Source organism: Amblyomma americanum, chromosome 4 (genome assembly GCF_052857255.1).
Source record: "Amblyomma americanum isolate KBUSLIRL-KWMA chromosome 4, ASM5285725v1, whole genome shotgun sequence".
NCBI lineage: Eukaryota > Metazoa > Arthropoda > Arachnida > Ixodida > Ixodidae > Amblyomma > Amblyomma americanum.
This window is the reverse complement of record NC_135500.1, coordinates 82,045,126-82,058,845: the sequence shown is the minus strand read 5'-3', so window position 1 is coordinate 82,058,845 and position 13,720 is coordinate 82,045,126. Positions and strand designations below refer to the sequence as shown.

The following is a 13,720-nucleotide window of genomic DNA, read 5'->3' as shown; positions in this document are numbered from 1 at the left end:
GAGTTCGGATACGATTTCGCAATTCACAAAAAGAGAAAAGTAAAAAACAACTACGCGTCATGCAACAAAAGTAGGGGAAATGCTCAAAAAGTTATCCCCAAGTGGTCGAAATTATTCCGGAGTCCTCCACTACGGCACCTCTTTCTTCCTTTCTTCTTTCACTCCCTTCTCAATCCATTCTCTTACCGCGCGGTTCAGGTGTCCAATGATATATGAGACAGATACTGCGCTACTTCCTTTCCCGAAAAACCAATTATTATTATTATTAAAACAACAGCAAATTAACAGCAAATTTCGTGATTCCTGAAAATTTGATTCTGATGCTTTGAACCTCCAAAAAAACCTAGTTGAAGTGCGATGAAAATCAAGTCAAATAGCAAGTACTACTATTATTTCCAAATTTTTCGCAGTTTCAAATATTCGCACCCCCCACTTTACCCCTTTACCTATCTAACGTGCAAATTAGGCAAGGAGTAACATAAACGCTACTCTTACTCTATGTAGCAGGAGTGCAAGTATCTTTTTTTTATTCGAGAAGTGTGCCATGAGGCATAAGTTGAAAAAAAAAGGAAGGGTGGGGGGGGGGGGGGGAGGAATGCACGGGATTGAAAGTTAAAAGGAGTGAAGAACCGTTGCGCTGAGGTAGTCGCAGAGGTTGCTAATGAAACGGTTGTCCATAGTCCACTTCACGTATAGTCACTTTCGCAGTTCCACCGCAGGCCCACCTCCCTGAGGAGCCGTTTTCTGATAGCAGCCGTCGCTGCAGGCACGTCCACAACAAGTGCCGCACATCACAAATGTCCGGTGCTGCGCTACAGTGAGGGCACCTGTCAGGTGCTGGCAGATCTTTGGCACGCCACCGATGACGGACAGATGGTGTCAGAGCCGCCCCTGCCCGAATCCGGCGCACGGATACCTCCTCCTGCCGAGTAAGACTACGGGGGAGAGGGTGAGAACACGGAGGAATTAGAGCGCGTGTTCGCTGGAAAGAACTTCGGAATCGGAAACATGGGACAGGAACGGATCTGGGGGAGGAGGGGAAGGTGGCGGATCGTCTAATGTATGAAGATGAGTCATGGCATCCGCTTGAATGTTATGTGGATCCTGGGTATGGCCACGAATCCAGTGTATGCGCACAGGACATGGATACTTTGCGCAGAGCACATGAATTGATTGTGAAATCTGGAACTGTATTGAATGTTGGAACGAGCGGAAGGGAAGCAATGGCATTATAAATGTCTTGAAGTTCCAATGCCAGGGGAGTGCACGTATCCGCAGTATACGTCGCGCGAGAGTTGAGATGCGGATGAGATGGACTATACACAGCAGTAACTCCCCTCTCTGCAGAATGTGATGCATCCGTGTACAATATGCACCCTTCAGGCAGATAGGCTGCTGATACCGACGGGGAAACAGTGGGACGATTGTCAGTGAGCTGGCAATAGGACCACGGTGGAAGTGTCTTTAAAAGATGAAGTTTGAGAGACTGTTTTCGAGCTCTATTTGAAACCCGTTGGTCGATGATTTCACTGAGTGTATTAAGTTGGGTGAACTCCTGTAGCACAGGTATGGGTGTTAAACGAGGCAGATATGTTATGACGCACATAGCCTCACGATTGATAGCTTCAAGTAAGTCCCACTGTCTGCGGGTGAGACGTTGAAATTGTGCCTGATATACTATCCGTGACTGAAGGATAGAGCGCACAAGCTGGCGGGCCGTATGAACACGTGCGCCACCAGAGCGCATATTAGCTATGCGACGAATCAGACCTAGAGTAGCGTGAGCCGATTTACGGGTGGCTGTCAGCCATGGGGTGCCAGTCCCAGATGTATGGAGGAGAAGACCAACAATGCGAACAGTTTCTACCTGAGGAATCAGAGAATTATGTACCGTAAAATTTAAAGGGGGAGCTTTCCGTAAGCCGGCTTTATTTCCAATTCGAATGAAACATGGTTTAGTAGGAGAGTGTGTTGAACCCTGAGGTGGGAGGCGAGATGTCAATACATCCAGCGCGTGTTGGAGCGACTGATGAATAGACGCATCTGGATGACAGCACCACAAGGTTATATCATCGGCATACGCAAGCACGCGGATAGAAGGGATGGCCTCTAGGGCTCGAACAAGAGGAATTAAAGCCACATTAAATAATGTGGGGGCGAGAACGGAGCCCTGCGGCACTCCTCTATTGGAAGTGAAGTTACCAAAGGGCTTTCCGTGGACACGCACGCTGAAGGTTCGATTTGCTAAAAAGGCGTGAATGGAGAGGAGGAACCGGTGAAGGAGACCAAGAGTTTGAAGGGAGGCAAGAATGGCAGTGTGAAGGATGTTATCATATGCCTTTGTTATGTCTGTAGCGATTACGGTTCGTACAAGGTGACTCTGCGGAGAGTGGTCAAGCACGTCAGCAGTCAAAGTAGCAATTGAGGCCGTCCTCCGTTCCAATTTGTGGGCGGAAACCAATTTGGGGATCTGGGTAACAATCATGGGATTCCAGCCACCACGACAAGCGTACGGCTAGAATGTTTTCATAAATTTAGCTTGGTAGATGGTAGACGTAAGGGAAATTGGACGAAGGGCCGAGAGAGATACTGGAGGCTGACCTGACTTGGGTATTGGAACCACAATAGAATGCTTCCAGTCTCCCGGCATGACGCCAGAAAGCCACACTTCGTTAAAAGTATCAAGTAGGGTTTGCAAAGCCCTCCCTTCCAAGTTACGGAATAAGGAGTTAGGTATGCCGTCGTGCCCGGGAGTAGTAGTAGTTTTTAAACGTTCAATGGAGGCCAGCAGCTCTGCCATGGTGAGGTCAGAAGTAATCCCATCGGAGGGCTCTGTAACCGATAAGTCAGGTGGAGACGTAGCGGTGCAGTCATGGTTTGGAAAAAATTGACGGGCCGCTTGTTGTGCAAATGTGTCCTCATCCACATTTAGCGCGAGGCGAATGCTCTCTGTGTAATCTGCAACCTGAGAAGGGCGCTCCATGGCGTGAAACACTCTCCAAAGATGTCGATTGCCCTGCGTAGAGAGGACAGGCGGGCACACTAGAGTCACTAAATAAAGACTTATTTAGTGAGTCTAGGGCACAATATGCAGCCCAGCGTTGCCTGCCTAGCCGCTTTGCATAGAGCTGCGCCCGTGCGGTAGCGCGGTGAAGAGTAGGAAGAGCCGATGGGTTATCGGGGTGACGAGTAGCGTAAAGATCCGCCTGGCGACGAAGAGCCCACAGATTCAAGAGATGTATGTCCGGGTTTGGGTCGTCTTCATTTACAGTAGTGGTAATAGCTATTAACACTACTCACTCTAGTGTGCTATTACCATATACTCACTCGCTGCTCACACTAGTGTGAGTAGCGAGAACAGCAGAAAGAGTACGTAGACAGTGCTGAAGAGGGGTTGAATGTAGATAAGTGATTGTCTGCGCGTACAGAGTCCCATGATGTTATTCGTACAGTGCGACGTATTTTCTGTAGACGCGTAGGCTTGAGGGAGATAAAAATAGGGCTGTGATCGCTACCCCAAGTATCAGAATCAACAGCCCAACGAGGGTTACCGGGCCCTAACCACCAAGTCAAATCAGGTGAATACGGGCCACCTCGTGGGCGGGTAGAAGTATTCGGGTAGCTTAAATGTTGAAAGGAATGATCCGAAAAGCTCCCTTCTATGTGTGCACCCCTTGAGGAATCCGATGGGTAACCCCACGCAGTGTGTGCGCCGTTGAAGTCACCACCAACTAGAATAGGGATACCCGATGTTGGTAGAATGTAGAAAACGAACCCATCCCAGATTGGGAGATGCGGAGCCAGGACGACTATAAAAAGAAACTAGAATAAGGGGTGTGCGTGCAGGTTTTACGAGAAGGGCGACAACCTTTTGACGTGTGTTGCACCACTGTGAAAGGTCGAGCGGTGTGTGCGGAACTGAACTGTGAATATAAATTGCAGATTTACCTGGGCAGAGGGAGGAGGCGGTGCAACGGCGATCAGGGATAGAGGGTGAATGGTATGCGCAGAAACCTGAAAGGCGTGGGAGTGCATTATGCTCTTGCAGTAAGGAACGCCCATGCCCTCAGCTTTCCGTCGCGAAGGCGGATGTTCACTTCAGAGGCCTTATTAGCGAATCCTCGGCAGTTCCACTGCACCACCACCGATGATGATGCGCTATCCATGACGAGGCCAAAGAGCTTCCACGATGAGGGATGTCACCTGCTTCATCATCGCTAATATCTTATCCACTGTCGGGGTAGTCACGGCTAACAGGTGGTCGGCACCTGATTGTGGCCCAGTGCTTACCCTAGGTGATTCCTCTGATGATTGTTCCCGAGTTATTAGAATTCTTCGAGAGGATTGAGAACGACGCTGTTCCCGGCGCTGGGTGAGTTCGTCTAGTCGGCGGCGAGCCTCCGCGATTGCATTGTCGAAAGCTGTGTCTTCATCTGTGGTATCCACATGTGATGGATGCACTGGACGTTTTGGCGTACCATTTGATCCGGGAAGGTGAGCCGCTTGTGCATATGTACGCTGGTGAGGAGACGTATGGTGAGCAGCGGGCTCAGATAAAGGAAGTTCTGGGAAGTCGTTGTCGTCACATGCGAGAGCTGCAAAGCGATTACTTGTAGGAACATCCATTTTTGCAGGCGACTTGTGAAACTTCTTCGCCTGCTTCTTCTTTGGACAAGCGGGGGAGCGAATGTCATGGTCCGGCGATTTGCACAGGGCACAAGGAACTGTTGGTTCATTCATGTCGGCCACAGCTGCTGGCCGGATTAGGGCAGGTATTTCGCATATGTCCTTTGTGGCAGTGTCAGTGCATATATGTGTCACTGGCGTGTTGCCCAGACCCAGATCGGCAGCAATCACTGACCAATGCCTCACCAAAGCCTGCATGGTCTGCTGCAGGTTCTGGAACCTGGGCTCCCTGCAGCTCAACCAGAAAGTCCCAGTGCTTTCCAGCTAGCATGCACTCGGAAAGAAACATCCTGCTTTGCAATACACATCTTTCTGCACTGCTGGAAAGGCCGCTGTGCTTTATTATGGTGGTAACAGTACGCTCTTTTTCTTCTAGCCCGATTTCAAGGGTATCCTGCAGCTGTGCAGCATTCAGCGCGACTCACTTGGGCTATTTTGGCTCCTGTTTTGCTTTTGATGTATGGTAGCGACAGCTGGTCTTTGCAAGATACCTTGTCCATAAAAATGTTTCGAATCGAAATGTCTATATATAAGATATGCAAAAAAATACATATGGGTTGCACCCTGACAATGTTTCTACGAAAGAAAACCTTCACTAACCAAGGCTTGCATGTAGCAGTTGTAGCTGCACAAAAGCAGCTCCTCAATGTTGTAAGATGTGTACATATCCAATAAGCACAAAAGAGCAGTAAAATGCGTTCTGGACATTAACCTAGCCGAGAAGAAAATGGCCTGAAAACAAGCTGGCATTAAGTACTCTTGTGGAAATGCAGTCATAGGAGCTCAACGCCGTTCTTGCAAAATAAGCAAGGCATTGGACAACGCGGCGTTGCACTAGTTTGAGTCGTTTTTACGGGAAGCTGTATTTAGTTCAAGGTCATTTGCTCAGGATGAGCATTCAGACATTTATTGATGTGGACTTAAAGTGGTTGTGAAAAGAAAATGAAGCCGCCCGGTTGTAATTTTCATTGATTGAATAAATATTGGACATGCCGATTCCGAAATATTTCAGCGCAATATATTGAGTCTGCATTTAATAAAGCCCGTTGGAAATCGTTGCCTTTTTGCGCTCGTAAAACGACCGTGCGACGCCGTCGGCTGACATAAGCACTACGTACCAACAACGTCACCTTAAGCGCTTAGAAACCTAGATATATATTTCAGTTTCGTTTATCCCAAAATAATAGATTCATATAAAAGTTGGGAAGCGAAAAAAAAAGTGTGGAAATTATTTGCACACGGAATTTTACTCTGCAAAGAACAGCACGTGATCCTAGATCGGTCATTGACGAGGGATCAGTTTCGGTTTTGGTTAGTCTTCTCCGTCCTCCGCGGGGTCTTTCATTTACATGAACTTGATAGCGGGGGGTTCAGTCAGGGAATAGATTTGAGCAAGGCCGGCCAAACTTACAACTCTCCGTTTACATGCGCTCGATACGAATGGGTCAACTGTCGTGGCGCGCCCTGCGAGGTGTGACTAGGTGCGACTACACGAGTTGTCACCCGGCTCCTGTTTCTGTCCTCACCTGCAAAAAAAATGTTTTCGGAAACCTAAGCGTGAATGATTATGTGTATTTTGCGGAGGGGGCTGCTTGTCAACGCACCCTTTGGGCGGAGTGGTAGGGCCGAGTCCAATCCGATACGACTCGCGGCGTTTGCACGAACCCAATAACCGGTTTGTGACCAGACAACTCAATCCAAACCAGACCTCCGGCTGCTCGCTAAAGTAGCTCGCTGCTCTTTGTGTTGTGGCAGCTCGTGGTTTTCAGCGTGTTATCAGCGTTTCAGTGCACGCCATGCCAACTGTGTGCCTTGTGAGACGGTGCCGCACGACTTACCAGAATGGAAGCAATGTTAGATTTCACAAGTTGCCCGGCGACCCGCAGCGAAGAGCCTTGTGGCTTCGAGCATTTAACCGCGATATGGGCAGTCAGACCGGGTTCGTTTGCTCCGAGCACTTTCTACCGGGCGACTACGAAACAAACCTGGATGTCCTTCGAAGCCTCGGTATGGATTTGAAGAACGCTCGCCTCAAGCGAGACGCCGTACCGACGCAAAACCTCTCGCCCGGCGCACCGCCGAAAAAGCGGAGAAGGTCCGAGGTAAGTTCGCGAGATCAAAATGATCAACTTTATTACAATTTATTGTCCTTTCTTTCGGTTGCTAACAGCTTTTCCTTTTTTAGGATCTACCCGAACCGCAGGATGTGGAAGTAGTTTTGACAGCCGAAGAGGCGCAAACTTCGCCTCAAATGGTTGACAGCTGCACACAGACCCCAAGAAATACCTTCACTGTTGCCTGCCAGGCTGACGGCCGTGATGTGCGAACACGATGTAAGATTTTCCTTGCAACAGTGGCGCGTTCGTGTTCTACCCACATTCCACAAGAATAAATTGTGTCGCAATAATTTTGTGGTTTAGGAAGAGGGAAGGAGCACTGGTAGATGCATTCATTATTCACTGGTACCACTGAATGCTTGACAAATTCTGGAGGAGGCATTCGTGTCGTGTCAGTTCCAATCTGGGGAAGTGCTGGGAAAATGTATAAAATCATTTTTTGGGCCTCCGAAGGAGGCCATCATGTATTTCACATGCAGGTAGTAATAGTATAGCCGATAAGTTTGGCAGTCATATGCCTATTAGTTGATAATGAGCTGTCCATAACCATGCGATATTAACGTTGTATAAACAAAGAGCTCTTGGCATTGCATGAGTTTCATTTTCTTCATTATCTTTCAGATACACAGGTGAACCTCCACATTTCCTGAGAAAGGATATGCACGTGCAGACAGATGCCGGGCAGACCACCAGCACGCACTGTGAAGCTTGCACCAATACAAGCGCTGCTCCAACCTCCACAGCACCACCTGTTTCTTCTCCTCTACCACCCTCTCCCTCCCATACAGTCCTCAATACCAATTGATGGTCGAGCACCGTCTCCCATCTCATTCGCTCCACGACAGTCATCGAGTTCCATAGAATCCAACGCCTCCGACTGTGAAGAAGAGAATAACACTCTGCAGAGCTCGGAGTTTTTTCCATCACTTAACGAGACCTTCCTGGGGTAATAATTATGACTTAATACGTACCCCTTTAGCATGTGCACTGAATGCCGTTTCATTATGATGGCGTGACTAAAAATCAGACCAGTCATTTATTTAGTAGATAGAAGAGCACATAAGGATGTCCTCCCCTTTCTTGGGCAGATGCAGGTATGAGTATCATACTGTCTGCGCTCGCATAATTGCATTGTGGTGGTGCACGTGTCCTCTCTCCAGCTGGCCAACTTTGCACCCTATGAATATTTATAAAGCAGCTCTTGATCCACTGAAATGCTTTCGCAATATTCAATGGCACAAGCAGCTACTCATGCAGCATCAATGAGACAAAAAATTTTGCGAGCTTTGCAAACCTATCGTAACACTACTTACAAGCAAAAAAATGCACAGCATGCAAAAATGTGCACTACAACACAGAAGTCGCAGTGTCGGTGTGGGCAACCATTACATTTACTGCTCTTTATTGCTGTTAAATTCTAGCTTCCGGTTATCTCGGCAGCATCACATGACAATTTAACCATTGCAACTCACTTTACATTGTTTCAGAGTTGACTCCAGCACTGAGGAAGACCTTCCACAGGATGATAGGAAATTTATCATATTTGAAAGTTGCCTGAAGGAACTATTTCAAGTGTGCCGCAAGTGCTTTGCGCCTTGCAAAAGTGTGAGTCGTGTGTCTGGGACTTGGCTGCAAATACAGACACTGTGTGCAAACCACCACTTCCTCACATGGTCAAGCCAACCCATGATCAACGGCAAGGCGGCAGGCAACGTGCTGATGTCAGCAGCTATGTTGTTCGCTGGCACCAGTCCCACCTCAGCGCTCCGGATGTTCAACTATGTGAACGTGCAGGTGTTCACGTCACGAACATTTTCCAACTACCAACGAGGCTACCTGCGATCGACGAGGAGGAGAAAGGTTGTGCATTGCAAAATGAAGAATTGCTGAACCAATATTTCACAATTAGTTACTTCAGTTCAAGCAGTAAGTCATCATTTTGAGTGAAAGCTCTGAGAAACTTGATCACTCTACCTTGCTTTTAATAATAACGGACAACCTTTCATGAGCTGATCCCCTTTTGCGGCTCTGTCACGTAATTCGGTCGCCTGCAATGTGTCACGGTATGTGAGGGAAAGTATGCTCTATACCCTGGCAGCGATACCACGCAGCTGCCTAACAAGACAGAGCTGCAATAAACTTTTTCGTGAACACGTGTCCCATAATATTTTGATCACGAATTTACATAAAAGGTCCATGAAATGATTTTCTGACAGAGTGACCTCTAAGCAGCTTGATTTTCCAAAAGACGCAGCAACAGCTATTCATTTAAGATCCACTGCACTCACTTTTGAAGGGAAAAAGGGTAAAAAATTCCAGACGCCTTTTCTCAACTCTCCAGTGAATGATGCGGCTCAACCCGTCATTACAATAACAAGTCCTGAAGTCAACAGTGCACATGCGGAACGTGGGTAGCACCAGATGAGCACAATAATCAAAATAAAAGAACAGCGCTGTTAGCAACATCTGCTGCAAAGCAAGTGAAGCAATTAAAGTTGTTCACGCATGCGTACAGCACTGTCCAGACATTTCTATATGTTCCATTTTATTCAACACTGTATAACACACCAATTGCTTCTGGTTACGAATTGCAATGTTTATTCACCCTCATATGTTAAATAAGGAAGAGTTCTGAAAAGAGGTTCTCGAAATCATTTCATGGTACCTGTCAAGGACAGAAGCAAAGAATCAGCGTGATAGTGTTCTGTGTTTGATGTGATGTTTAAAAACTGCACCTTTGTCGTACCAGATCTGGCAACAACAGGAGGAGTTGTTTCGCCAGTTGGAAGGTTGTACTGTGGACTTGGCTGGCGATGGACGCTGCGATTCTCCAGGATTTTGTGCAAAATTTAATAACCTACTCTCTGCACGTTGCCCAGCTTAACAAAATTCACTTCGAGCAAGTGCAAGTCTGGGAGGTAGGTCACAGCTTTTTAATAAAGTGGCTTTGTGATGTAACTTAGCTTTTTTTCCCGACAAAAGTGTGCAGATGTAAAATCGAGCACCTCCATGGGGAAGTTCGCATTTGTGAAGAGCCTCAACATGGTGAAGGAGCGGGGGCTCAATGTGATGTCAGTGACAACTGACCGGCACAGCCGAGTCGCTAAGTACATGCGGACGCAGGAGCCCACCATCCGGCACTGTTTTGATTGTTGGCATATCTTGAAAGGTAGCACCGAATGAACATATCGGACACTCATTTCCAGGCTTCGCAGATAAGAGTGCTTCCTGCGTGATGTTTTGTAGAATGCGGCGAAATTTTAGACTAAATTTCATTGTTCCAAGCAGACTTTACTACAAGAAAAGTGGGGCAGACAGCAAAATTGTAGTAGATATAGTAAAGCAGTGGGAGAGGTTCCTGAATTTGAAGAGGCAAAGAGATCGGGGAAAGTTTTATCTGTTTGCTGTCCTTTTTGGCTGTTTTTTATGTGAATGACTTTGAGGGAAAGGCCAGCCATGCATGCACAGGCTGCGGATAAGCACTGTGGTGTGCAACCAGATTCCTTGAGTTCTGGAGGCGAGAGGAGAGAAGGCGGGTGTTTTGGGGTGGGAGCTCAAGAGCCAGATTAACATATAATGAATGAAGGATTAATCTTCATTAATTATTACACCTCCATTCCAGGCATCAAGAAGGAGCTGGCTGTCCATGCAAAACAGCTGCCGCTGTTTGGAAAAAGAGTCCGATAACATCGTCGCATCTCGTCCCGTGTCTGCTTTGCATGCCATTGGCTTCACTGCACAGCGCCATGCGGGGGCCAGGCTCTTTTTTCCGGGCAGAACGACTATATCTGCAGGGACTGCAGTGCCAAATCTTCAATAAAACGGAGAGTTGAGCGAGTTGGTACAAACTGATGGGAATAACAGCGCTGAGACGAGGGACAAAGAAAAAAAGACAACAGGACCGGCGCTGACTAACAACTGAACGTTTATTAGAAATAACATGCAAAATATATTCCTTTGCCAAACCTTGGCCACATAATGTTGTCAGACGGCAAATAGTGGCCACAGTAATGTGTTTCCCGATTACATCTTGGAGAAGACAATTAGTAAAATCATGGCATGTTTTGAAAACAATGCTCATGCTCTTCGGTGGACACCAGTTGATGTTTTGGGCTGGTTTCTTGGGGTACTCATCGTCAAAACTGAAACATGCAGACTATTTGACGCTATCTCAAGCCTTACTGCTACTACTAGCATTGAAGAAATTTATTGCGATGGCCAAAAAGAAACAAAACCGAGGCAGTTTTTAAGATGGTCCGGATATCAGGAAGTTTTCTATGCTAAATAAAGTTGTGCACCGTGCTCTTCAGTGCTGCACCAAAATTCACCGCTTTGAGCAGAGTTACAATTCACTTCAGAACTGAAAATTCAGTTCTTGGACTATGTAACTGATAGCATATGTAACAAGTCTGAAAGTTCATTGGTAGCATTCAAATAGTGCCAACATCTCTTGGTCATCAGTGATCCATGCTCAATGGGTACAATACGGTGTAATAAGGCCATACTGTGCGAAATGTTGACACTGAACTCGCACCTCTCTTCTTGGTCTAAAATATGCCTCGCCCATTATGCAGCATCTTAGTGGTACTCTTCTCGGTTAGTGCCCAAGTTTTTAAAATCAGGTTTAAAACAACAGCCTAATTTCAAATGTTCACTCTCTGTTCCCATTTTCACTCAGTATAAACAATGCTTGTTCTCCAAAAACGATATTAAGGCGCACGACAAGCAGAACAGCTGCCCCATTGACCAGTGTGAGAATATGCTCCATGTACTAACAATCTGCCTCTATAGAAGTAATAAAGCAAATGAAGAAATCAAAGCTGTATAATTTGCATATTTCCTTCCAATAGGATGCTGTTAACCCCCTAGTGGACACTTTTTAAGTTATAAAATGGTCATTAGTACCCGTGCTGTCATCGTTCGGCAAACCAATATAATGCTCTGAATGAGCCCTACTTGCCTTAAACCAGACATAGGCTGCCAAAAAACACACAAGCTGGACTTGTCAAGAGCCAAAATTGACAGTTTGCTTATGACGAGCCTGACTCGTCCAAGTACGCCAGAAGGTTAAAAAAATGGATGCCGTGTTGTGCTAACTTGTGCTAAAATACATGTGCTTTCCAAAAGCATGCAGGAAAAGCAACCCCTCCAAAGCACATAACTAGTAGAAACAGCCAAATTTTGTCAAGCCACAATGCCGAGGTATATATAATCGCGTTTTCGTAAAATCCTTAATTCTATGGGTAATCGTAATTCTAAAACTGATATGGCTATTACAAACAGCTGGCTACAAATGTTTATTGTAATCAAGTGCCTATCAGTAATAGTGAAAAGGTAACTATAGAATAAAGGGTTATTTTACTAGTTAACATGATTCACCCGTTTCTGACGTCTGCCAACACTGATATTACTATGCCACAATAGCTTCTATTTAGCTCAAAAACCCTATTTTTAAAAATTAGTGATCGCCTTCCCTTAAAAACCTGGTGTAGCATGCTTGGTGTGCCGTATTTACACGATTGTAAGTCGACCTATTTTTTAAATGAAAATCCGAAGTGGGGGGTGGTCGACTTACAATCGAAACGAAAACATCGCACTATAAGTAAAGGCGAGACAAACAAGATATCAGGCATGCTACTAGCGTGGTTGCATTTTTGCTGCGTGGCTCCATCGCATCGCTTCTGGTGCTGGCCTTGAGCAGCTGCTATGTCAGCGTGCAAAACTGGCATAACCGCGGGCGGCGGCCGATGGCAGCTATCGATAAGCAGCAAACTGGCACCCCACACTTGGCTGCTGATAAGCGGCAGCGGCCCGACAACGCAATTGCGTTCTGCGGGAAGCTCAAGCGTCCAACAAGTTTTCTTTTTACACTCAAATGCGCGCTCAAGGGAGCGTTGATAGTTGATGGAAGCTAGGGCCGCTGTTCCAATCGAGGCGGCACCCCCACTCGGAACGGCAGCGGTGCCGGGGAGTGTCGGAAGCCGACGCCATTCATGTGTAGTTTCTTTGGCTCTGACGCATTTGACCACTGCCGGCCACTTTTCACAAGTTTTTAATGTAGTGCTTCGTCAGTCATCATTCGTGCTCCAGATCCGGCAAGCGACCGGCGCTCTTTCACGGCTTCATTCAAGATGGCTGCCATTTTTTACGCCAAAGAAACGAACAGCCGCAAGTTCGACGTTCGCAACGGGTGATACACGTGTGGCAGCTGCAGCGAGGAAAATTTTCAGCTGTTCCACGCCATGTTGCTGATTGCGAAGTGCGGGATTTCGCTGGACGACGACGTTAGAACGCCGTGCTGTGGGACCGCAGCAGCGATCACGACGGCAGCGCTATTGAGGACGATGGCGCAAGTGTGGACGAGTAGTCCAGTAACTTAATACATTTTCGTTTCGGAACGTGTCCACGGGCACGCCCGCGCACGACAGCCGATAGCGGTTGGCGATAAACGGCGGCCGCTGGATAATGCTATCGCGTTCAACTATTCAAGGCCAAGCTTAAACCTCAGAATTTTTTTTTTCGGAAATGTGATTTGGAGGGTTGAATACAATCGTGTAAATACGGGTCAGCAAATGTTACATATATTCCCAGGTGAAAATTTGTTGATGGGAACCTACTGGTTTGTACTGGTTCGGCTGGAACCAGCAGGTTTCCTGCTGGTTGTACTGGTTCCAGCAGGCTGCTTACTGGTTTTCTGCTGGTTGTACTGGTTCCAGCAGGGTGTTTGTAATGGTTTTCTGCTGGTTGTACTGGTTCCAGCAGGGTGCTCACTGGTTTACTGCTCGTTGTACTGGTTCCAGCAAGGTGCTTGTTTTCTGTTCGTTTCACTAATTCCAGCATCAGGACTTTTTGCTGTTCTTTACAGAGGCCTTTTTCCTTTGTTTGCATGGTAGCAATATCCTTCAGCTAACAGAATT

The 13,720-nt window shown here is 46.9% G+C and overlaps 1 protein-coding gene across 2 annotated transcripts; it reads left to right on the top strand.

Annotated features, from left to right (window-relative positions):
- Positions 1-6,377: 6,377 nt before the first annotated feature.
- LOC144128085 (uncharacterized) lies at positions 6,378-10,640 on the top strand. Of its 2 annotated transcripts, XM_077661159.1 has the most exons (6): positions 6,378-6,788; positions 6,872-7,019; positions 7,425-7,749; positions 8,291-8,729; positions 9,553-9,721; positions 10,426-10,640. In XM_077661159.1, exons 1-3 carry the CDS (start codon positions 6,483-6,485, stop codon positions 7,451-7,453), a joined length of 483 nt encoding a protein of 160 aa, XP_077517285.1. In that variant the 5' UTR covers positions 6,378-6,482; the 3' UTR covers positions 7,454-7,749; positions 8,291-8,729; positions 9,553-9,721; positions 10,426-10,640. The 2 variants fall into 2 exon arrangements, with proteins under 2 accessions (XP_077517285.1, XP_077517284.1); XM_077661158.1 differs by lacking the exons at positions 6,378-6,788; positions 6,872-7,019; positions 10,426-10,640 and having other exon boundaries at positions 7,452-7,749; positions 9,553-9,691.
- Positions 10,641-13,720: the final 3,080 nt, after the last annotated feature.